The 25,044-nt window shown below is 43.2% G+C and overlaps 1 protein-coding gene across 2 annotated transcripts in view; it reads right to left on the bottom strand.

The window, feature by feature from the left end:
• Positions 1 to 25,044, bottom strand: part of MTUS2 (microtubule associated scaffold protein 2) — a 276,732-nt gene that overhangs the window by 24,794 nt on the left and 226,894 nt on the right. For both annotated transcript variants that reach the window (XM_069012620.1, XM_069012610.1), the window contains one exon: positions 1,205 to 1,271. In XM_069012620.1, the coding sequence (XP_068868721.1) occupies positions 1,205 to 1,271 (67 nt within the window). The remainder of the gene's footprint in view (positions 1 to 1,204; positions 1,272 to 25,044) is intronic.

Genomic DNA, 25,044 nt, shown 5'->3' on the forward strand with positions numbered 1-25,044 from the left:
CAGCCTAAAGAAAGCATCAGTGGCAACAACTCCTCTGTAAGAGCTGTAGAGATGCAGAGAATGGGGAAGGCAGGCATCAGGGAATAACTCGAAACCTGTTTTGCTATTGCTGCAGTATACACTGGCAGTGGGGACAATAAAGCTCTCCATGAAATGACAATCAGCCTAAGAATTTCAGAGGGGCAAAGCAGGGAGCACAAGCTGGGAAGCATCTGAAAAGGGCTGTGCTCAGCTTTTCTGAAGTGGGTTGTCGTGGGCAAGGTGAAGGCAAAGCACAGGGAGGATCTGCAGCTCTGCCCATCCCACAGGGGTTTGGCCTGAGCCTCCCTTTGCTGGGCACTTAATCCTCCGGCCACATGGCATGATCTGTGCTTAATGGGTGACCCAGGAACTGGGCTCCCACATGCAGGGAAAGCTGAGAGGTCCCCCCTATTCACAGCTCCAGTCATCAGTGGTTCCAACACCTTTTGGTACTCAGGGTGTCCCCTGATCCAGTGGGCCTCCTCTCCATTTACCCTGGGGTAGATGAACCCAACATCACACTCGTTCTGGGGAGATTTAAGTCCAGAAGAACTCAGCCTGTTGACTGAAGCCAGAGCAAAAGCCCATCTTCTCTCCCAGGAGTGGCAATATCTTTACACTCTCTCTCCTGTCTAGATCAAAAACCAAAAAGGAAAAGAGGGGCATGCAGATATACAGGGAATACACAGACAAATGGGATGCATTGCTCTTTCTGCCTTTCAACCAGGAAGAGACCTTAGAGATATTAACAAGCAAATTCTGGGCTTGGTGTACTTGGGTTTGTAGCTGAACTGCAAAACACAGCAACGTTACTAAGTTAGCAGTGCATCCCCAGTCACTGTGCACTGCAATGGTCCCAGGTTCCCACTCCTCATCACACTGTGCTTTCTCCTCAGCAGTGCTGGTGTTTGAGGGCAGAAGCCATGGGTTCATGAAAAACAATTTGTCTAGTAAAGATGATGCACAACTGGCTTCAGCATGTGTGGTAATGAGCCCATCTGCACAGCAGACAGGTGAAATCAAGGTTCCCTCCGAAGTCACAAAACCCTTTGCCAGTGGGCTTCAGGAGACACTTCATCACATGTATGCAGGTTCCCCAGGATCAGGTCACAGGGAATCATAATAACTGCTTTCATGTAAAGTGAGAAAATCACTTTGTTGTTACTTTTCTTGTACTACTTACCAACTTCCTCCCTGATCTTTGCAAGCTCGACTCCTAACTCCTTTATTTTCACAAGGGCATTTTCATTCTGTTTAAGGAGAAAGAGAGAGAAATATGTATAGTACCCAAGTTTATCCCAGATAAGCAGTTTCACATGTTCATTTAGTAAAGCAGATTAGATTGATTCCTCATACTACTTTTTTTTTTTTTTAGGGGAGGGGAGTGGGATTATAATGAACTCATTCAGTTTTTAACTCAAGCTTAGGAGCCACAACTCACTGGCTACAAGTACCTTGCATGCCTACGAGTACATGTGCACACACTCATGTGCACACAACAGCACAGAATACTCTATTTACTCCTGTGTGTCTAAAAAGACATTTGTATTTTTTATGAATTTGTGGTCAATCTGCATACCATTTATGGCTGGACTGCATGTACAAGATGGATTTATTAATTCTGCTAAAATTCTTTCATCTATTTAAGCCTGCATTTAACCACCTCCAACCATATCAATATGCTCACAGAGTCAAATTTACAGAGCAGATTGCTGTACTCCCACCATTCTAGGCATGGGGAGCATTCCCATACAGACACCACAAATAACCTGATGTTCATGCCTAACTCCACATTTATTTCTGTGATTTTATTTATTAGGGCTCCTTTCCTTGTCTAGTCTCAGAAGAAATCTGAATATTAAGGAAGTAAAACAGATGAATTGGCTAAAGGAAACTTAAAAACTTAAAACATATTTACATGAGCAAGGCGGTGTTATTACCAAAATGCAAGGACTTTGACAGCAGATATCTGATGAGTGCTGTGCAAACTGACAAACAAAATTCTTATCTCCATGCACTGGAGTTTGATTTAGTACAATACATCCCAGCACAGTGGTTCAATCATACGGGCACTTTAAATTGGGATGTATCATGAATCACATTAGAAAGAAGACAAACGAATGTATCCTGCTGGGAAGATCACTAATGATTAATAAAACTAGATCAGGTTACTATAAATATGTCCCAGGTTAGAAAAGGTCAAGAATCCTTAAAGGACACTACAGAAAAATCATATTCAAGAGAAAAAGCAGTACAGTAGTAAATTGAATTAAAAGGAGTCCTAGAAACCAAATCTTTCTGTATTAAGCAAGCAAGGCTAATAAAAATCTAGGGCACAGACAGGAGTAGTTTGGCTGCAGGATACATAGTAGATAGGATAGCAAGTCAATTCTATATTAAAAACATGAAAGTGGAAAAAAACCATTTCAGAACTTAATGTTTCTGTATATTTTTCCTGCATCTAACTTTTAACTCTGTTAAGAGAAGCAATGCAACTTTATTTCTGGTAATACCTTCTGGTAATAGAATCTGGAATTTGAATTAATCCTTTACATATTGCCCTTTTGGGATGACTTCCACCAGATTCAAAGGACACACTTTCTGGAAAGTTTGCTGTAAATGGAGTGATAAACTGAACTGATCTGAGAGCCTTGAAAGCTTGAGGAGACCCAGATGATGTGGGCATCTTTCTTATTCAGTTATGGGAAGAAGCCAGGAACGCAAGACCTGGCTCCTCCAGTCAGCTCCATACTCTGCTGAGTAATGCACAGGGGGCTGTGTGCCAGGACTGCAGAGTGTCCAGTCCTGACCAACTGCATTAGGCTCAGAATAAAATTATGTGACTTCTTATGGATTTCTTTTTCCTAATCAGTCAAAAAGTTATGGAAAAAAAAAAGTTCCAGATAAATACAGCCTGATATGTTAAAAAAACAGATCCCTTCACAGAGATTCCCAAACCAGCAGCCTTACAGGGACAAGGTTTCCCCTTTTGGAGAATACCATTGGATCTGCCCATATCATCTGTTTAACTCACTGGAGTAATATTAAGAGGTGCTCTTGACAGACTGCCAGGCCTGGTGCCCTTGAAGGTGTGTGCACAGGGATGTACTGGATGCAGGACTTGCAGATAGGAAGCGCCCACTCAAATTACCAGCTCTCATTGTTTGAAACAAAAGCCTCTCAAAGCAAGGGAGCTCTGCACAAATCATTACCAGCACCTACAGATAAGCAGAATTCGGTGGGATTGTTACTATTCTATTTACATGACAAAAATTAAAAGCAAGTAAAACCCCTACATTTTAGGGGGAAAAAGTGCTTACAGTTTTGATGCCCCGTAAGAAATATTACAGGCTCCACATTTTACATGATGTTTTATCTTAGATAAGGTTTTTCCTACCCTTGAGGGCACTTGGTGGTGGAATTCTCTCTGAAAGTGTGGAGAATTGCCATGGTGCCAGTTTAAAAATTCTATCCCGTAACTCCAGCTCCAGCATGGGCACCAACCCACCAGGGCAGTGGGGGTCACATCTGCCTCCCACCATGCTGGGGCTGTGGTTTCCAGAGCAGAGCAGCCCCTGGGACTACCTCGAGCAGACAGATCAGCACAGCTCAGTTGCCTTTGCTGTCATTTGACTGCCCTGCTAATACTTCTTGCATTTGCATTTAATTTTGGTCAGAGCTTCCTATCTGCTCTTTGGGACCTCATATTTATGCTTCCTGGGAGGTCAGATGTGCAAGGGTTGTCCTCAGCGCCTAGGCCTCAAGTAGTCCCCATTTCTCAGAGGGTTCTTCTAGAGAGCAATAGCACATGAGTCCTTATCTTCCTCTTGTGCAAGAGAAGTGAGGTGCAGTTTTGGCTGATCATCAAATCAGCCTCATGGTTTCCTGGATGTGCAGTGAACTCAGAAACCCCCGACATCTTCTGTAACTGCAACCTGCTGCATCAGTGTGACATGATAGGTTTGGACTGCATGTGTTCCTGTGACACTGTAAACACGACAGCAATGCAAAACAAAAAAGCCCCTGCTTGTCATCATCAGCCTGGCTTCGCTGATAACCAGCACCTCCCTGTCAGGGTAGCCAGGGAACTGGAAATGCCAGCACTGAGGAAACCAAACATTACAGTAGAGCAAATCTAGGTCTGACTTTGGAATGTAAAGCTATCATATTCAGTGCTGAGATTCCTATATATCCACTGCCAAAACATCAAAGCAATTCAAAAATTCACAAGCACACAAGGAAAACTTCCCCAAAACGAATGGATAAGAAACCAAGTCAAGAGGATGTCTGTTGGGGAGGATGAAAGTTTGGTAAGAAAGTTTCACAGGTATGTAGGCTTGGCAGAAAGATCTCCAAATGTAGAAACTGGGGATGAGATAGAAATGAAAGCAAGTTTTGATATAGAGTAAAAGATGTTTTGCTGAAACACTGATCGCTGAGTAACTGAGAAGGCAAAGGTTGGAGATGAGTTGGAAGGAGATTTTTATGAATAGCACAAAGGTATGTGACTACAAACAAAGACATGTTTTTCACCAAGTAAATAAGTCTCAAGAAGAGCATAAGTAAATAGAAAACATGTCTTTACCAAAAAGAGAGATATGGCAGGCAAACAAGAAATGTCGATGTAGGAAGAAAAAGAGAGGTCTGAGAATTTTCCATTGTAAGCTTAAATTGTAAATTACTTACTCTTGTGATTGGATAATAATGACTATAATATGGTGATCGTAGTAGTTATGATAAGCTATAGGCAAATGTAAAGGTATGGTGTATGGTGCTTATTGGTTGTTATGTATTAAGATACTCTGCAAAGAAAAGTATATAATGCTTTGTAACTTGAACAGCAAGCGGCTTCAGGGATGCCTACAGCTGGAGCTGGCAGCTGTAGGGCTGGCTCTGGATACCCACTCCCTGAAATGCTGTAACTTTGCCTATGCAATAAACAGCTTTCAAGAGAGCTGCCTGAAGTCCAGACATCCTTCGTGAAACTTTCTCCTATAGATGTCCCATTGGGTTAATCAGTCTTCATTAACATTTATCTCAACAAAGTATTTGAAAGAGAAGACAGAGTAAGCAGCTGCCCTCCCAAGAGTTTTGTGTCCACCAAGGCTCAGGATACCAAAGGAGCTTTGTAGGGATTCTCTACTAGGCCACCACTTGGAGTTGAGCCATTGAAGGTGAGCATCTAAGGGCCAAATCCAACTTAGGTTTCAGCAACTGTACACACCTGTTTTCAGTAGGTGAAAAGATGAGAGACCCTGTAAGGAGATCGTGCAAATATCCACCATTTCCAGTGCAGCAGTTAAATGATAAGGAAGAAAAAAAATTCCTTTGATGTGATCTGGAATTCATTTCTTATGCCCAAAAATGTGAAACCAAAACAACAGGTTTTGTACAAATTAAAATGTTGCATTTTCTTTTCATGTGCTTTTAATGATTGATGGACTGCATTTCTTTTTAGAAAAATTATGACAAAGGATTTCTGTTGGCTGCATCCCAGGAAATTACTCTGAAAGTGAAGTAATTTTCATAAAATAAGATTATGCTCATGATGGAGATGAAAAAAAACTTATTCCTCATTCCTGAACTCTGCAACAAAACAATTAAGTCTTGTGCCTGGAATATGTCCCATCTCCTCAGACAGAAAGATAAGTAGAATAAAACAGGTAAAATGTTATGTTTTCCCTACTGCTCTGTTGAATAGAAGACACAGTAGCAACTCTTTCTCCTCTCATCATCTTTATAGCATACAGGCCTCCCAATATTTCTCCTGTGAAAGGCTGGATGTTGGACAGCATTTCAGCAAGTGAAACAGGCACTGAAAATGGCACATGTGAATTCTCCATTCAGCTCAAAACAGCCTGGATGGACTGAGGAATGACTTACATTGGTGCAACAGCTCCAGAAAACAAGGCAGGTAGGCAAGCAGGTAGGCAGAGGTGTAGGAAGAAAACAGGAATTCATACAATTAATAAGTGTCCAAACCTAGCAGTGTAACTCAGAAAAAAAATCAGCTGAATTTAGATATAACCCCATGGGAAGAGGTGGAAAAATAACTTGGTAGAAGGTGTCATAATATGGACCTGAGGATGGGCAAGATGCTGGTGCTGTCCAAACAGATTAAGAATGGAAGTAGTGATGAAAGCTTGTGGGCAGAGGCTGAATGGGGCACTGAGCCACCGGATCTCATTGAAGATGTCCCTGCTCATTGTAATGGTCTCGGACTTGATGGTCTTTAAAGGTCCCTTCCAACCCAAACTGTTCTATGATTCTGTGATTCTATGAAAGGCTCTGCTTTAGTTGCATGGAGCTTCAGATGACAGGTAGACATCCTCAAGGAGACATTATCAGGGAGACAAGTCATGATTTTACCTTGGACCAGGAATAATTGTGGGATGGTGAAGCAGATTTCAGGTTTGTCTTAGAGTCTCTGTCCTCTGAGAACTACAACCTACCCAAGAGATCCTAATGAATTAAAAATACTAATTAATTAAACCTCCAGGTACTTTTTATCAATAGGCAAGTAATAGCAGATCCATCATAGAAACAGAAATGGGTCAGATCAGGCAAGGAACATCAGAAAATTGCTCAGAACCATATCGGATTTCAGCAGCAGCTAGGAAGTAAACAGGGGAGCCTGGAGTTACCTTCCCAAATTGACATGACTCTCCACCCTGCCAACTTACATGTTTGCTTATATTCTAAGATCCAAATGTATGTACAGTGTACTGTACAAATACTTCTCAGTTCTCTACAGTATCTCCTAAAAACTTTCTGCACACAGATGTTCTGTGGCACTTGTTATTAAAACTGTTCCTCCAGAACAGCTTTTCTGTATGCAGAGCTTTCAAAATATTAAAAGAAACCAAATCCCTGACTTGAAAATGGTGCTTAGTCACTGTTGTGCTGTATTCAGACTTCCCTGTGGCAAGGTGTTACATTATAATTGGAAAGACAATCATACATACTGGGAATTCTCTTGTACCAATAAATATTTCAGATGATACAATAACTGAATAGTCAGAAGCAATAAGTGAATCCCACTGAAGGTGATATTCAAAATTACCTACAGTCTTCCTTCAAAAAGAGGTGTTTTAACACTGCTGTTCAATCATGCTGGTTGTCAGGTAATCCTTCCTCATAACACCCTTTAGGTTGAAGTTGACAAGCACTTAGATATTCCACAGGGGCTGCACTTTGACAAGTTTTATATTAACCCACACATTTTTTCGTAACCTGGTTAGTAGCATATCTAAAGCTGTATCTGAACTTATTATTAGGTAAATGGGAGATGCTATCAGTTTCTCATTTAACAGAGTTATATGAATATATCACAAAGCTGAACTCTAAAAGAATACACTGCACAAACATGTTTCTGCCAAGATATTTTCTACTAAGCAAATTAAATGCACACATTCATTCTCTCACTCTTCTCTACATAAAATCCAGGCAAATTTTCAGAAGAATAATGGGAAAACCTATGTGATCAAAATGTCCCACAACTTCTCTTCCACATCCCATTTTCCTGCTGCCTGTAGCTATGTAGTTACTTCTGCACTGACATTTCTTACATAACCCATTTTGGTGCCTAGGAATGTGTTTGATTTAGATTCACACAAACATAAGAAAACAGGTAGTTTTGTCTTGTTTCACTTCTCCTAGATTGGAGGATCAATCCTCTGCTGGAGATGTAAAACTTTAGGACAGCTAGAGGCTGAATAATCTCTCTTCAAACTTTAAAACTCTCTGCAAGTTTCCTTTATAACTTGTTCTCCACATGGCTATTAAAAATGTATGAAAAGCAGAGCAAAATATCAAACCGACTGTTGCTACAGAGGATGCCAGCGGTCCCTCCTTGTTTCATGAGCATACAACCCTTACATTCAGACTGCAGGATAAACTTATGTAAGGCACTGCAGTGCATGAGAAAGCGACACTTAGACTTGTCCCTGGTGAAGGGGAGATCGGCACACTGCAAACAAGCCGAGCATCGCTCCCCTCTCCGCCACCCGGGAAGCGCATCCGCCACCGACCCCAGCGAGAAGCAGCAGCACAGGCTCTATCACGGCTACCTTCCTTCCCTTTCCCTAAAGGATAAAAAACAAAAAAAAAAAAAACCAAACCAAGCAAAAGTACCGTCTCGTCCTCGCACAGAGAGGGGGGAAAACACGTGGAGCAGCATTTGCCCATCCTGGCAGGACAGCCACCCACCGGACCGACACCCGCCGGACTGCCGCCAGCCTGGCCCGGAGCCGGACGATGAGCCCCGGGCGGTGACACTGTCAGAAAGGGATGTCACGTCCCCGCGCGCCGAGACCGGCCAAGGGGACTCGTCAACCTGATGCCTCCCGGGGCCCCGGGGGCTGCCGGGGCCGGGACGGTGCCGCGGTGCCGGGGCAGCGGAGCCCGGCGGGTGCGGAGCGGCGGCAGGCTCGCCCCCCGCCAAGCGCTGCCCGCTCCCCGCTCTGCCGCCGCACCGCTGCTCGCCCGCTGAGTCCGGCCTCTCCCGAGAAAGGTCGTCGCTCCGGCTGGCAAAGGCTTGCCCACAGCAGGGCACGTCCAGCAGCGCCATCGCAGGGAAGTGCCGGTGCGGGCGGCTGCCGGGACGGGGTTGGAAACTTCGCAGCGACAGCCCCAAACGCGCTGAAATCCGAGAGTGAGCCTGGGCTCTCAGCCAGGGCGCCGCTGCGTTCTCATCTTCGTGCCGCATCCAGAGTCACTGATCACCGCAGTCCCCGTGCTCCGCAGCCGCCCGGACGGTGCCTTTAAGCTGAGCGTGCCCCGGCCGGCTGCCGCTGTCCCGCAGCGCTCCCAAATCCACTCCGGCCGTGACTCGGGCAGCGCGGCTGCGGTGCCTCTGCACGGCGGCTCTGCCGCACTGGGCCCCCCCGGCCGCCGTGCGCGCTCTGCGGCTGCCCCGCGGCTCCGCGCGCTCCTGCGCGGCTCTGCCGCCGCCTGCCCGGGCCGAGCGCAGCGCTGCGCGGCTCCGCGGGGACCGGGCGCTGCCGGCCAGCGGCTCACTCCGGACTGCGACAGCGGGTGTCCCCCAGCCTCCCGAGACGCTCTAATCTCCCTGAAAGGACTTTCCCAGAAGTCGTTTATTTAAGTCGCGAGGACGATGAACACCCTATGGATCTCTGTGGCTCCTTTTAATGGCAAAAACAGATCTCTGCAGCGTACCCAGAGACTTTTGTAATCCTCGACGGCTGGCGTAATTTTTTTGGCCATGTATATATGTACTTGCACCACATAACCTAACCCTGACCGTGACCTGAATATACACACAGGTGTGTTATGTATGTCCGGTCTGTATCCACTTGCCCACTGGGCACACATTTCCTTGGCAGGACCCAGGACATGGAGCTGCAGCAACCTCACTTCTCCTGGGCTGTTGCCTTTGGCACGACATATTTTCCTCTAACAATTTACACTCAAGACAATGCTGGGAAAAGGCAGAAGAGTTCAGTGACTCACACACAAGGTGGTATTTGTTCACTGTTCACAACCTGAAAATGACTATTTTCCTGAAAGCCAAATCACTACCAAAATACAGAAAAGTGACATTGCCCTTAATGCTGAACAGCTCTGCCTTCTGCTGGGAAAGATGCTCAGGTCTGTGCTTCTCTGGACAGGTGCTTTTGTTTTTATTTTAATGTATGTTCAACAGTGATTGGTGATGCATAAAAGTGATTTTGAAAATAGGAACCAACAAGAATGTCCACCAAAACTGTATTAAATTACATTTAAATGTTCAGGTAACTCCAGCTTGTGTCAGCTTCTTATTCTCTGCTCTTCCTCAGCCCTGCCAGGACTTCAGCTAAAGTTTTGGAATATCACAATCAAGTAATTAAAAACAAACAAACCAACCCAACAACATGGAAACCCCACCTAACAAACAAATAAACAAAAAACCAAACCCAAACACCAAACCAAATTAAAAATTTCACTCCAAATACATGTCTTTTAACACTTGTGTTCAAGACCTAATTTTCTTTACAGCATCTGAAAATTACTTTGGTTGGCTACTGAACAGCTACAGAGTAGAGGTAAAAAGAGACTTCCTTGTACGGTGAAATCATTTCATCCTCACTGTAGGAGCTTCTTTTTTTGCCATACAACCTGAAGTCTGTAGTTCAGATCTTTTACAGTCCAAATCCCGACAGGAAACTTCATAACTGCCATATTAAAAAACCCATATAACCACCTGTAGACAAATTACCACAGCCATTTCTCTGAGCTGGCTATTAGAACTACAGTATTTAGATCCACAGGTCTGACTAACAGGGAGGGAATATAAAACCCAGTCATTATTCCTTTTGTTATGCTTTTAAAATGAAGTACTCATCTTCTTCAATTACTTTGCTAATAAGAGGGGATTTGCTGTTTGCACGTGATTATAAATCTGAGGTAAAGATTAGCTAGCAAGGTCTATGCACCACTTTAGTACCACTTAAGCCCTAAACTGGAAGAGAAAATATTTAAGTGAAACTTAAATTAAGCAGAAATCACGTGTTGTTCTTCTGGTAAGGGTCAATTGAGGCCCCAGAGGCCAATTTAGGATTGATAAGGGATAAGGATGTGCTTGGGAGAGCTGCTGGGCTCTTTGGTCAGCTTAGATCCTTTTGGAGAAAGTGAGACCAAACTCAGTTTGAATTAAACCTCATCTTTCAGGTCAAGGTGTGTAGCCTTAAGGTGAGAAAAGACCCCAACATGAGAAAGCAAATGGAAAATGGAAACTATTTTAAAGAGCAATTCCTCAGTCAAACACAGGAACAAGGAGCATGAAGAAGGAATTTAGGAGAGGTCTCTGTGGTGGCAGCATGCTGACAGGTGGGTTACCATGTGGAGGACTTTGAACACACACCTGAAGGCAGCAATGCCTCAGGAATGAAGGATATAGAAAGGGAAATGAACATAAGTAAGACAGGAGCAAAACACTCAGCAGAGCAGGCACATCAGAGGAGAGGACAGCCCCTACACCCAAATTCTATGAGAACTGGCACTTTAAACAACAGGTTCAAAACAAGGTTTTTAAATTACTGATTCTTAATTTTAAAATGCTAGCATCATCTGCCTGATTTCAGTGGCCATGTGGCACTTGGATCAAATATTGAGAGGAATAATACTTTAAAAAATCTTTGTTAAGCACAACAGAGCACCAAAGGCGTAGATCCACACCAGTGCAGACTGCTGCCTCTGTACACCAGAAGAATTGATACTTTTAGATAAGAGTAATATGTAACTCCCACCTACTGGGGACCAAGTGACCATGTGGTGCCAATGACAACAATGATCATCAGGCCAGGAAAGACTGGGAGCTGCGGAAAAAGCGTTAAGCAGGGAGGAGGCCTTTGGGGGAGAGGAGAAGGAGTGGCAGTAAATGGAACTGTTGGGTTGAGCGGAGATAATGAATGGAGCTGTTCAAAGATCAATCCTTGGGGCAAGTTATGTCATTCACTTTTGACCCTGGTCAAATATTAGTGAGTGCTAATGAGATGATGGATGCACTGTCCATCCAGGGGCGAGTCAAAACACCATGCTTGTCAAGGTGGATGCTATTTAAGGCTATAGGAGTGGTCATAATAAGAAATACAGAATACTGAGCAGTCCAAGGTCCCAATCACAGGGACAAATAACAGGAAATTAAAGTAGAAGATGGAAACTCATCAGCTGGAAATAAGAGCAAAAAAAAGTGTTGCTTATCCAGTCATGGGATGACTAAGAACTGTGTCTATGGTACACCTCTGAACAAAGGAAATACAGCCCTAGGCTCTAGGAAAGACTAAGAGGGAAGTTTAAATGCCTTAAGAAAAGCCACAGCAAGATCTCAGCTGAAACCTCACACAGTTGTGGTCCCCTGAGTTTTGGGGATACCAGTTCTGAGGCAGGGATATAGCCCACACCACTGGAGGGGTGCCGTGTAAATACACATCTGCTTCTTCTAAGAAAACAACAGTAAAGTTGGCAATGACAGCTTTCTATCTAGGGAGGACAACACTAAGAGAGGCAGAAGTACTTCAAGGTCAAAAAATGTATTTACGTAAGAGTAAAAGGGTATGAACTTGGGCATACCTAAGTCACAAGAGATTCTGAAACAGTCCTCTGGTAGAAACAGAGGAAAATATAATGACTTTCAAGCTGAAATTTGATCATTTTAGGGAAGAAGTTATGGGATTTGGCAACAGGGAGGGATGGGATTTGATGACCCAGAATGAACTTTGCTAGCCTTTCCTATCCATGCAATACTGCTTGTCTATGCATTGTCACCAGTATATTGCTACGCATTTTGCTGATGGTCCACGCCCAGAATGTGAATGTACCTCTGCAAAATGCTTTGCGTGGAGCTCTGTCCCAACAGATCTGGCTCACATTGCCCTTCAAAGCAGAATGAAGAAGTCTGTGGATAAGACACAGATCAACATGGGCTGGAAAACGTGCACTGTTAGTTAAAAAAACACTTTTCATAAAAGTTGTAGTTTTGTTTCATTACTGGGAAGAGAAAATAAGGTAAGTTCCCCAAAGAAAGGTGTTCCTTATGTGCAGGATTAGCAACAAATATAAGAAGAAAGAAGTCTGATAAAATTAGATTTTAAAACATAAATATAAGTGCACAAAACAAGTGACTTAACAGGGTATGTTTTACAGTATTTATTGACTTCAGTGGAAACACAATGTAGTTAGCACCTCACAGGGTAAGACTCCTAGGTAATTAAAGGCCAAGGAGGATATCTACATGTTTCTAAATGTCCCAGGGGAGTTGCTTAGTCTATAAACAATCTATTCTAATGGTAAAGAGGCACCATGGGCAGCAAGTTTTCCATACAGTGACAGAATCAGTGCTTTCCTCCATGATGCACATAATACAATTCCTATTTACTGTCCAAGCAATTTTAATATTTTACAGCTATCTGAACTAAATTGGAAGAGGTAGGGATAAATTAGCCATATTTTATAATTTACTACAGTCCCCAAATGGGACACATTATTTTCTTTAGCTCCATAATGGTCTTTATGTATCAGTATCACTCTGCTCAAACCATCTAATCAGGGTTCTATACTTATATTCTTATATACTTATATTCTAACATATATAAGAAGATTTGCATTCCTAACCGTTAGTATCTGATGCTTCCCTGTTTTATGGAGGCTGGCTAACTTTCCTGGGAGAAATACAGTGCTTTGCCTGGATTTTCACAGTGCAAAGATATGGCAAAGTGTGAAGATGGAGATCCATGGAGAGGGAAAAACCAAATGGAAGTCTTGGGAAAGCTCTGGGAAATAAAGGTAGCAACACAGTGCTATGTGTGTCACTGAGCAGGAGAATCCTCAAGTGAACTGAACATTATTCATCCTTTATGAAGCACTGGAAAGGTTTGCTGAGGGGCATAGCATGCGAAGTATGTCAAACAAATATTTAATTTGAATAGATAACACTCTGAGGGCATGAGCAGCAGAAGACAGTACAAGAAACAGGAAGGGATGCAAATTTGTTTGCAAGAGGACTGTCAGCTCTAGGAGTAAGTTGATAGGGCAGTATCCAGTGCTTATGGAAATAAACATAGGGAACAAGGAGAAAGCTGAAGGAGACAGTGGTTAGAGGGGAGGACCAAGCAGAGTGAAGACAGCACAATGGGGATACAGAGAGACATAATGGGGAGAGAAGGCTGAGGTGGGGCATACCAGAAGTTTAAAAACTGCTTGCCGTGCTAAAGAAACAGAAGTACAGGTTCAAAAAAGGAGATGAAACTAAGAAAGGAAAGATTATTCTGCAGATGGCATTTCAGAGGACAAAGGGATATGCAGTGGTGGAGGGAGACAAGGAACAGGAGACTGCAGGAATGAGGAGAGACGGGACGGTCAGATTCAGATGGCCTGGTGCATAACTGAGACACCGCAACTGCTGTAATGTCTCAGCTCTGGAGAGTGATGGATAAGTCAGGCTATCGGCAGCTGCCGCCTCCTGGCATTCTCTGCAGTCAACAGCGGGAGGCGACCGTGACACCGATATTAAGCACCTCCAAAGGACGGCGTGTGGAAAAGTCCGGTTGGCAGCATTCAGTGGGGGCAGGATTTTGTCTAAGGCAGTGCAGAGGTAGGGTAGGAGAATGCTATTCCAGTAATACATTTTGAACAGGAGGCTCAGAAATCACTGAGCGGCATGCCAAAGATGGGAGAGCAAGGCAAGGAGAAGGGACATCCAGCACAGCTTATGAGATTATCACAACCTATTTCTCTGCATGCACTCTCTTCAAACACCGCTAGAGTTTGTGTGACAGAACACGCAGGTGGACTTTGTCAGGATTTTGATATCTACAGATATCAAAAGAAGAAGAGAGAAGCTGAGGATACTGATGGAGCTGCAGACAAGTGGGGAGACTGAATTTGTTTTTGCAATAAGCCAAACATTGGCCTCAAAGACTGAAATTGATTTATTGTCAGTATTGTTAATTCTTCAATTCTGCAAGGAGTATAACTTGGAAACAGTCTCAACTAGTCCGAAATTCTCTTTCCAATTTCACTTATTGAAACTTCCAGTCACATTGTATTTCTGTGAGTGCTTGAAACCAATGAAGATGAGTGCTGCTGTCAAAGGGGTTTTAATCTTCCCCTCTCCTGGTCACCTGTTTTATTCCAGCTTCCTTCCTTATAGTCACACAAGTGTTTGGGCACTGAATCAGATGGGGGTTAAACTAAAGCAGAGAGAAAGTGGTGAATTTGGGGAGAGTCAACTTTGCTAGCACAGGGCCAACTTCCCCAGAACATGGAATGGAGTCCACACTCTGCTGTCAGCCAGGAAGAGAATCCTATCACAAGGCCCTGAACCCTGATTTTGTCAGACTGAAAACTACAGTGGCCCAAGGAAATAAGAAAAGCAAATATATTCACTATTACATTTCACTTTCCTTGTTGGAGGTGCATTACAAGTTTTCTGTGACGCAGCTCTCTCGTTAGCAACACAGTTCTCCACATTGCTCTTCAGACATACTCATGTGGTTCATTATTTTCCAGGTTGGGGCTGTTATTTTTGTTCTTGCCTAACTTAAAATAAAAAAAATTCAGAAAATGTAACACAGTGATTTGGGGATTCCTGAAGACATGAGCAGTCAGTAATGAGTTTCAGTGAGATGATTCAGCCAGAGCTGGAAGTCATGCCAGATGGCCCCAGAATGGCCATTTCTCTTGGATTTATGGTGAGGTTTCACATTTTGTGCATTACTCAGTACCATGAGCTTTTAATGATCCTCAGGCAACTTATTTGGAAGCAAACATTTTTTAATACAGTTTTTCAACTATACAATTATGCTATAGCCTATTTGGATGAATAGAATGTTTACTCTAGAATTTAAGAAATTAACACGGACTACATGCCCTCTGTTTCTCAAGTGAGAGAGCTCAGCCAGATGAGCCAGATTCAGTTCTCATATAAAAAGAATGTGAGGATCTAAACAGAATTCCTTCAGACTTTTGTTATTTCTGGTGGTGTAGCCTTACATTTATTTTAGTGGCAGTAGTTTGCAAGGCCATGGATGAAAAATTCATGAGAGAACAATGCTTTATTTCTACGTTTTCTAGTTCTTGATGTCTGGAAAAGTACAAAGTAAGCATTCCAAATGAACTAGCTCTCGCTGTCAGGGAATTCACGTTTCCTCATATAAAATATCATTTATGCATCAAGATCACAAGGAAAAATGCATGTTTTCACTGAACTCCTCACCTGCCTTCTAGCCAGGAATACATCGCCTGCAAGGCTATATCTAAATTCCAAACCTCTGAGTAGCTGGAAGCAGATGGCTTTTCTTAAATCAACTTTGCAGAGAAATGTTCCCTTCTCCCAACAAACAGGTAATCTCCTCTCTACCCCTTCTTAGTTACTCTGGGCCAAAGCCAATGACAACTTCAAGCTGCTGTATTTTGAAGCCAAGCAGAGCAAGGGACAAGTGCTGACATCCTGTGACAGCAATTTCAGCGGCAAAAAATTCCAACGGCTTTACATGGACCAAGTTTCTCCTATAGAAAGGATTCTCAGTGCTCTGCTGAGAAGAACAGTACTTACTACCATTAATGAGAATTCAAACTATCAGTTGTGGGCTTGGAATGTATTTATACAAAAAAACCCTATCTCAGATGATTTTTAGAACTCCTTGCCAGAAGGCCTCATTTATACTATCTCCTCTGTAGTTAGAGCTGGTTTTAAGAAGGAACCATAATAAACAGTTCTCAAATCATTATAATAACCACACCACCACCTTCTGAAGTTACGACGTGTGAGAAGTGATTGTAGGAAGCAGCATGTGAATCAGACCTCAGGGGTGAGAGCAAGGCCCAGGAATTTTGGGAGGATTGCAGCCGAAACCTGTTAGAGTTTGTTTCTGGAACCAGATAGCTCAGACCTGAAAGGGGAGGGCTAAGCGAGACACACGTTGTACTTTGGGTATATGACTCAAAAGTGCAGCTACATACTCTTGGATGGCTGTGAGGACATAGAAAGAGTACCAAGGAGATACACTTTCCACTTGAAATGTGGAAATGTCCTTGGAACACAATAATTACCATTTATATATAACTTTGAGTCATGGTCAATCTAATTTAGATCCTGCATCTAGCCATGATTATTGCCAGAAAATTCAGAAGAAGGTGCAAATAACCCTGCATTAGAGAGTGTGATGAAATGATGTTCTGCATGGAAAACTCATCCTGACATCTATTTGAAAAAGGCTTCCAACCTCAAAGTAGGCATCTCCCCTCTAACACGTATTGCACCACCAAATATTAAAGGTCCAGATATTCTTGCTACCTACCGATCTTAGTAGACTTTAAGGGCAAAGGACAAAGGGAGGGTTCGATCAAATAACACAATTTTTGGACCACAGGACATGATATTTTACACAGTTGCTGTTCTATAACTACATTTGATGAAAACATCCCCTCTACAAAGGCATCCATTGACAAACTGCTGACAAGGTATGTGGATCTGCTTTCTCTTCTCACAGTGGTTTCTTCTAATAACTGATCATCTCTAGTCCTAAAAGTCTGTGCTTCTGTTGCTTCTCTGTTTCCCACATGCTTCCTTCACGTTGAAGCTGCAAAGCTTCTGCTTCTGGACAGTGTTTTCTGCTAAATTTTCCCCTGCTTGAAGTAAGTGCTTTCTGGTACACAGCACTACCTTCTTATGAGGACTCTTCTGCTCTGGACTCAAGCCATTTTGCCCTTTTTCACAAAGGAAATCAATTGTTTTCTACTGTCTCTCACAAAGAGACATTTTTCCAGATCTGAGAGTTGCTTATTGCTCTTCTCTGTTTCCTCTCTATTGTTTTGTTGTTTTCTGAACATGTCTGAGCACCAGTGCTAAATGTCATATAATCACTATCAGTCTCCCCAGTGCTGAATGTGCAGGTGGTACCACCCTCTTATTTCTTGCTGCATCTCCGCTTACTCACCTGAAGATCTTGACAGTTTTTCATAACACATGTTCACAGTAGGAGCTCACGTTGATTTGTGCTGACACCAGAAACTCTAATTGCTCCCGGGGTTACTCCCTTCCAGCTGATGGCCAGACCACAGTTCCAGGCAGAGCTGGTTTCAGCCTGGCTTTGCTGCATCCACCACTCAAAGCCAGTGCAGTGGGATTGTGAGTGTGTTGGTTTTACATGCTCAAAAGTGCAGGCAGCTTGCCATCCACTAATCAAATATGTGGCTCTCCAGCTGCTAAAATCTGTAACCACAACCCACACGGACTGCAATGGGGATATGAAGTTGTACCTAAGAAACTGAAGCTCAAATCAGAACTTCACTTAGAAAGGAAGTGCTGCGTTTCTGTCAGCATGTCTATATGTCTATATGAGAGGTTTTTGCAGATGTGGCACACAGTCTTGAAACACATGAGGTGAAATAGTAATCATAGTCTATCTGTATTTTCAAGCCTTGCTTTCCTCTGGAACAACCTCACATCTGCCAGGAAACTCGGTCAACAGGGAAAGTTCCACTACATTGCTGCAAAATCCCTCTTGTGCGTCAGCTCAGAATGCATCTGCTGATGGATCTACATAAGAGGTCTTGTGATATTTACACTCTCACCCTGTGGGATTGCAACAGTAATTTTGGAGAGACAGGGAATTATATCAGCAGACTGTTCTAGCTTAGGAGTATGCAGTGGTGAGGGAACACAGTAAATAATCTGAAGTCTTTCTACAAATGACATTTAAAAATGCCTTTGGGACTGGGGAAATGTAAGAGACGGTCCGAAGATCCCTCATCTGCCTCACGATCCTCTCCAAGGACAGAGACTGAACACAGGAGTCCTGGCCTGGCTGAGGTGGGATGTCTGCCAAGTGTTGCCTGCAGGTGAGCCCACTGGGAACTGGTATGCATTCCTGAAACTAGTGCAGGTCACAATGGACTGCGCCGTTCTTGCTGCCCAGGCGGGAAGGACTGCGCTGGTGCGGAAAGGAACGACCTGTCCTGTACACCTGTCCTGTACCTGTTTCCCAAAGCAACGAGCCTCATAACACTGCCTGTAGATCTCCCCTTTCACCTCTTGGGGAAAGGAGGGAGATGTGGAGATACGGCTAGAAAGCAGAAGAGAGAGCACGGCTAAACTCATGTCAGCTAACGCTGCTAGGCTGCAAACCATGGCAGGCAGTACTGCCTATGAAAGGCATGCTTGGTATGTACCTGTGATAGTCAGTGCTAGCTTCTAGTTTTGCAGTGTTATTATGAAACATACATATGGTCTTGGCCAGTTGCCCCTCACTTCTGAAAAGGACTATAAAGGGACTTTCTAAATTAACCAAGATGAGATCTCCCCATGGAAAAAAGACGAATCTACTGGCAGAAGGCCACGAGGACTTCGTCTCATCTGTTGGTAGCTATTACCCCCCTTTTCTTCCTCTCTACCCTTTTACTTCGTTTTCTTTATCTCTCTCTCTTTCTCTCCTCTATTGCATTACTGTGTTGTGGGCACTTAATAAAGGTGCACTGTTCTAATTAAAATTGAAATCCCTTGTGTCCTTTTACACTCTGAGATCAATAAACGAACCATCACGACGCTCGCTTGTTTTAGCGGACTGTGACAGGAAAGAAGACGGAACATTTATTTAAGTGCATCTAACACTCAGTAACTTCTAGTACTTCATTTTAACTAAAGATTGGTGAAATTAAGTTTTACATGAAACAGAAGATATTCCAAAACTATAGGAAAGAAGTTCAAGCATTATAGTCATATGTGTGGCACCTACACAAATATATGGCATATATCCAACTGTTCCATGTTTATTTCTGAATTAATCATTTTCATGTTTTTAGCCATTGCTTTGAGTGTGTTATGTTCCTTTGTAGTGTGTTTAAGAATACCAGTTAGCAAGAGGTGAAAGCAAAAAAATCAGGCCAAATATCTGAAAACTACCAAATCAGGAGGTGATCTCTGTTTTTTATAGTCAAAGCAGAAAGAAATCCCAAAACCTTTTGTTTTGCAACATGGATCCTACTGGAAATGCAGAGATACCTGGACAACATCCAGTCCCTCCTAAACATTTTCCTTCTACTTTCCAGGGCAGAATAACTCTGCAGACACTTAAACCTATCAAGCATATCCTTCCCTAACCTGCAAGTTATCTGTGGGTTGTCATTGCCTCTCCAGAGGGCTGGGGAGCTTTGCCTATCAGAGACCTGACTTGGTGCTTACCTCCTGCCTGGCAGGAGGTGTGAGGCAGCTTAAAACAGACAGCTCAACATTACACAAGTTTTTCCAAGAAGCTTCAAAAGCCATTTCCAGAAATGCAGCCAACTTCAGCTGCTGAAGGGATAACTGCTTACCTAACCATCTTGTGGTCAGACCAACCCCCCAGGCTCAGGTTCAGCCTGAGCAAGGTGCCTATGCCAGGCATGGGAAGAATGTCCCATGTTGCAGGTGATGCAATACTCCAGATGAAGGGGGAAAATAGCTTTCTCTACTCTTGGGGAAGCCAAGACCCTGCACAGAACTGAAGAGTCATGGGACCAAAAGGGTCCTCTTGCAGTGATGCCATGCACATTTTTGCCTTTTCTTTTATACCCCTGTTATACCTTTTTACAACTTCTGTATTCCTAGTGCTTTTTGCCTACATTCTTGGACTTGTTTGTTCAGCTAAGAGACTAAACATTTTAGAAGCTTCGTAGCTAGAGATCAGTGTGCCCCAGAGCCCAAGGTCCTCTCCAGAACACATTCTGTAAACCAAGATAGAATCATCCAGGGGAAGGTTCCTTGGGGAGGGGGGCTCCCTTGAGCCTCTCATTGGGGAATCTTTGATAGATATGCTAATTAGTAAAACCTATAATGTTATACCCAATGTTGAGGGGGGGGAGGAACAGACAGACAGAGAGAGACTCGGCAGGGTGCATCTCGATGCATATGACCTGGACGTGTACACCTAAGGATCCTTAAAATAAATACCAAGGTAAAATCCTTTTCCCCCTTCTAACCGTGTGTGACTCTTGATTTTAAGACCAAGAAAAGGCATCAGCAGCATGCAGCCAACTGCCTGGGGCACCAAAGCTCAGATGTATAAAGGCATCTCCAGCCCTAAATAAGGTCCAAATTCAGGCACCTCTCTGGTAAGTGGTGGTGAACCCCAGCACTCCCCAGCCAGCACACCAAAGGTGCCAGGGCTTCTTGTACAATCCATGGGCAGACACACTCAATATGTCCCCCTGAGGGGAAGCATCCCTCTTGGTCTATTCACTGACTGTAGTGTACTGAGCAATGAAAAAAAAAAAAGCCAACAAAACAAAGCAAGGAAGAAACACAGCTAATAATCCCTCACAGCTGAAACCAGAATGTGGTAGTAAGAATAGCTGTGGAGCCTGTTTGCCTCAGAAGCAGCCATCAGCCCAGAAGTGCTGCTGAGGACACGTCCTGCTGCTCATTTCTGCAGCTGCCTGGAGAAATGTGCTGCACCACAGGAAACACCGACAAGGGCAGATGGGACGAACCTGTGTGGGATGTAAAATATTCATCACACCCATTTGGTGTAAATAAACACGAACAGTGGGAGTATTCCTGTCTGCAGAAAGGAAACTACTTGCTGGGCTCTCTTCTGCAGCTCACAGAGCTGCATACACACAACCCTTGCTGCCTCTGCACCTCCTGGTGTATGTGGGTTTGCTTTGACTTCTTGGCTGCCCTCACTGTTGCACTTGGGTGATGCACTGGCAGGACATCTCACTGTCCAGTCATCCAGTGGTGCCTGTCACTGTGGCCCTGTCAGCAATCCCAGGACCTCTGGTGCTCCAGCCCTATCCCCTGTACAGTCACTGGAAACGCAGATCCTCTTCAGTTGAAAGCAGAACACATGGCACAGTGTGCTCACATGCATGCAGGTGTGTGTATCCATGCACACACACAAACACATGCCTGTCTTCCCACATAAATCCCCTAAGAAACTAAATATATGGTAATCTCCAGACTCAGTCCCTTTGACTCCCCAGTTTTAATCAGGCTTTTGCCTATTTAGATGCTAAACACTCCAGGACTGGAACATCATCTTTATGTCATCCTCAAAATGTCTAGCACTCGTTGGGATAATTGTGGAATAACAAAAATATTAATGTCTTCATTTCTACTGAGAATGCTATTTGAAGCTCAAATATTAACAAAGAGGAATACATTAAGTCAGCCAAGTGCTTTCTGTTTTCAACAAACCCAGTTCAATCCCATCATCTTTTTGTTCCTTGTTCTGTGTAATTTGATTAAACACAAGCTAATGTTAACTTAAACAGATTGTATTCCACTGGAAAATAAGAAGATAAAAATTGATTTTTTAAGTGAGGCTAGCCTTTATGTTTTGTGATGGCTAAAACCAGAGCATTCCTGCAATTAATAAGCTGCCACATGGTTGGTTTGATGGACATATAGCACTGCCAGACCTTTGTTATGGATAATAAATTGTTCCACTTTTTAGACTTTAGGCACTAAGATCACTTGAAAAAATTTAAGTTCTATTGCACTGATCATTGTTGCCAATATTATTACAATGCCTATATAGATCTTTATTAGACATGTCTCTATCAATGGAGCCATGCCACTTTGCCCAGAGGGGAATGTAAAGCCACCAAACAAAATTATTGCTGCCAGAGGTGTGAAAATCCAAGCAGGCAGAAGGTAGGGAAGGCCACGGGTGTGTATCTGAGGGTAGGAGAGCTCCTGGGATGCTATGATGGGCATCTCCAGGTGAGGCTTCAGCCACAGAATGAGCGATCATGTGATGCCTGAGGCTGGCCACATGGGAGAGAGGGACATGGATCTGCCAGAGGGACAGGTTACTGAAAAGTAACCACCAGCATGTAAATATATGTCAAGTTACTCAGTGGTCACTGCTTCTTCTGGGAGGGGAACTCAGTATTTGCCCTCTCTCTAGGCTGATTCTAACCATCTTTAGACTTATGTTCAAAAATTTCATTTTGAAATTACTTCTGAAGATTATCTGTGAATTGAGGCATGGCCTCCCCCTTTACAGCAACTTTAAAGAGTGACATTTGGTCTTGTCATAAATATTTTATGCACATAATTGTGTGCGTAAAACAAGAGATGTGCTGAAAGGTTTGCCTCTGAAGGGAGGCTCCGCTTTTTGACTCCCGAAGAGAGGACGGGATCCCTCTGACCTGGACAGGCCAGGTCTTGTCCACCCCACTGCTAATGAGAGTTACAGTTTCCTTATTTACTTCCTGAAAGGTATCTATAAATTTTCATTTGTTAAATATTTCTGTTCTCTCATGGAAACAGAAAAATTCTTCAGTTCCTGATGTGATTAATACTTTCATATATGAACCTTGCACCCATTGATCTACACTGGATTGTAAAGCCTTTGTTCTGTTACATTCTTACTAGAAATCTCGGTAGAGTGTCTCTGGGAAGTAATCAATGAATCAATCAAAGAAAAAACCTCCAAAAAACAAAACACGAGAAAACAAACAATGATTGATCTGAGGATATTGCCTCTTTGCGCCAAGAGAGGAATTTAAAATGCATGGAATTTAGAAGAGGTGCACATTCCCACTGACTCCTTCACTGAACTGAAAGAACAGCATGAAAACACTGTGATTTGGGTTTTCCCTGTCCTGTCCCTGTCCGTGATGAGAGGCCACAACAGCACTGGACCCTATTACTCATCACTGCTTTTCACACCACTTCCAATGTGTTGCCAAATCCCTCAAGCCCAGACGCCTACCCAGCTTGGAGGCTGCCAACATTACAAGAACCACTTCTGACTCTTACGTGTTTTTTCCTCTGAATGCAGTATAAAATCAAGGCTGTCAAAGTCAGCTGCTTACAGAAGAGATGGATAATACAAACAAAAGGAGAAAATAAATTCACTTTTACCTGATGCTTGGCACACATCCTAAATATATTTCTCTTCAAGGACAACATGTAAATAAAGAGGTCTTTAATTTTTAATGGCCATTTAAAACCTCTTCAAGAGGAGCATTAGAATGCCTGGAGCTATTTCTTTTTTATCTCAAAATTTAAAATATTTATGTATAACTAACAAAACCCTTCTCCAGCCAAGACGAACATAGTCTAATTTGGTTTTTTTTTCAAAACAAGGCCATGTAACTACTCCAGCAATTCCCAGGGAAGCATATTCTTCCACCGCCTGAAACTAAAATTTGCACTTTTTGTCACAGCAGTGTCTCTAAGAAGGCCACTGAGGACACAGGGAGAAGCCAAGAGATTCCCTGCACCTTTTTCCTTCTGTTTTGCAGGGCCTGAAGCAGAGCTGGCCATGCTGTCTGGAAGCAGTGTAACATCCAAAGGTACCCAAAGGATGAGGAAGGGAAAGATACTAAGCTCCTTTAAGGTTTCTATTCCTGTAGCATCATACCTAACTCACTGCCTGACTTTTAGCATAGACAGAAAATAAGCAGGGGCCTGCAGAAGGTGATTTCCTTCATTTCACAAACCCCAATCCATTCCTTGGGTAGACTGACCACGTGTGAGTGGCCTGCAGGCCCCACAGCATCTGCACTGTAGAGCCTTCAATGTAATGCTTGCGAGTAAAGGAGTACACCTCTGGATTCTTACTGCTCCATTTTACTGATGCCATGATGATTTTTTGCCTTTTCTTTTATACCCCTGTTATACCTTTTTACAACTTCTGTATTTCTAGTGCTTTTTGCCTACATTCTTGGACTTGTTTGTCAAGCTAAAAGACTAAACATTTTAGAAGCTTCGTAGCTAGGGATCAGTGTGCCCCAGACCCCAAGGTCCTCTCCAGAACACATTCTGTAAACTAAGATAGAATCATCCAGGGGAAGGTTCCTTGGGGAGGGGGGCTCCCTTGAGCCTCTCATTGGGGAATCTTTGATAGATATGCTAATTAGTAACACCTATAATGTTATACCTTTTCTTTTGGGGGGGGCATAATTCAGCGGGGTGCATTTTGATGCATATGACCTGGACGTGTGCACCTAAGGATCCTTAAAATAAATACCAAGGTAAAATCCCTTTTCCCCTTCTAACCGTGTTTGACTCTTGATTTGAAGACCAGGAAAAGGCATCATTACCATAACTAATAGCCCCATGTACCAAGTCTTGTGCATTTCTCCTTAAAAAGCAGTTGAGAAAGCTCTAAATGATGACAAAGCTTCTTTCTATTTTTTTTCCTCCCAAGTAAACAGTGTTTTGTTTTCCGTGAAATAAGGTTTTTTTTATTCATAACCCTAAACTGTCAGTGTTTGATGAGTCCAAAGTGTATTTTTTTTCAGGATACAGAATGGAAATATTGAGCTGCTCTGACTGCTCTGGTCTCCTTCAGGAGCAATGAAAAGAATGAACTTGCTCAATACAGGACATGTAGACTAACTGTACTCGTGAGGAGGGAGGAATGGCACTCTTCTAAGGACTATTCTTGGGCCAGATTAAAACATATTTTGCAAATGCTGGGAAAGCATTACCCCTGAAAGCCAGAAGGTCAATCTTGCTGATGAGTGCCGGCTTCTCACCACTCTGCCAGCACCAGGCATGAACAAATAGATATATTTCTCCTGAACTTC

This window comes from Aphelocoma coerulescens, chromosome 1 (assembly GCF_041296385.1).
Source record: "Aphelocoma coerulescens isolate FSJ_1873_10779 chromosome 1, UR_Acoe_1.0, whole genome shotgun sequence".
NCBI classification, from domain to species: domain Eukaryota; kingdom Metazoa; phylum Chordata; class Aves; order Passeriformes; family Corvidae; genus Aphelocoma; species Aphelocoma coerulescens.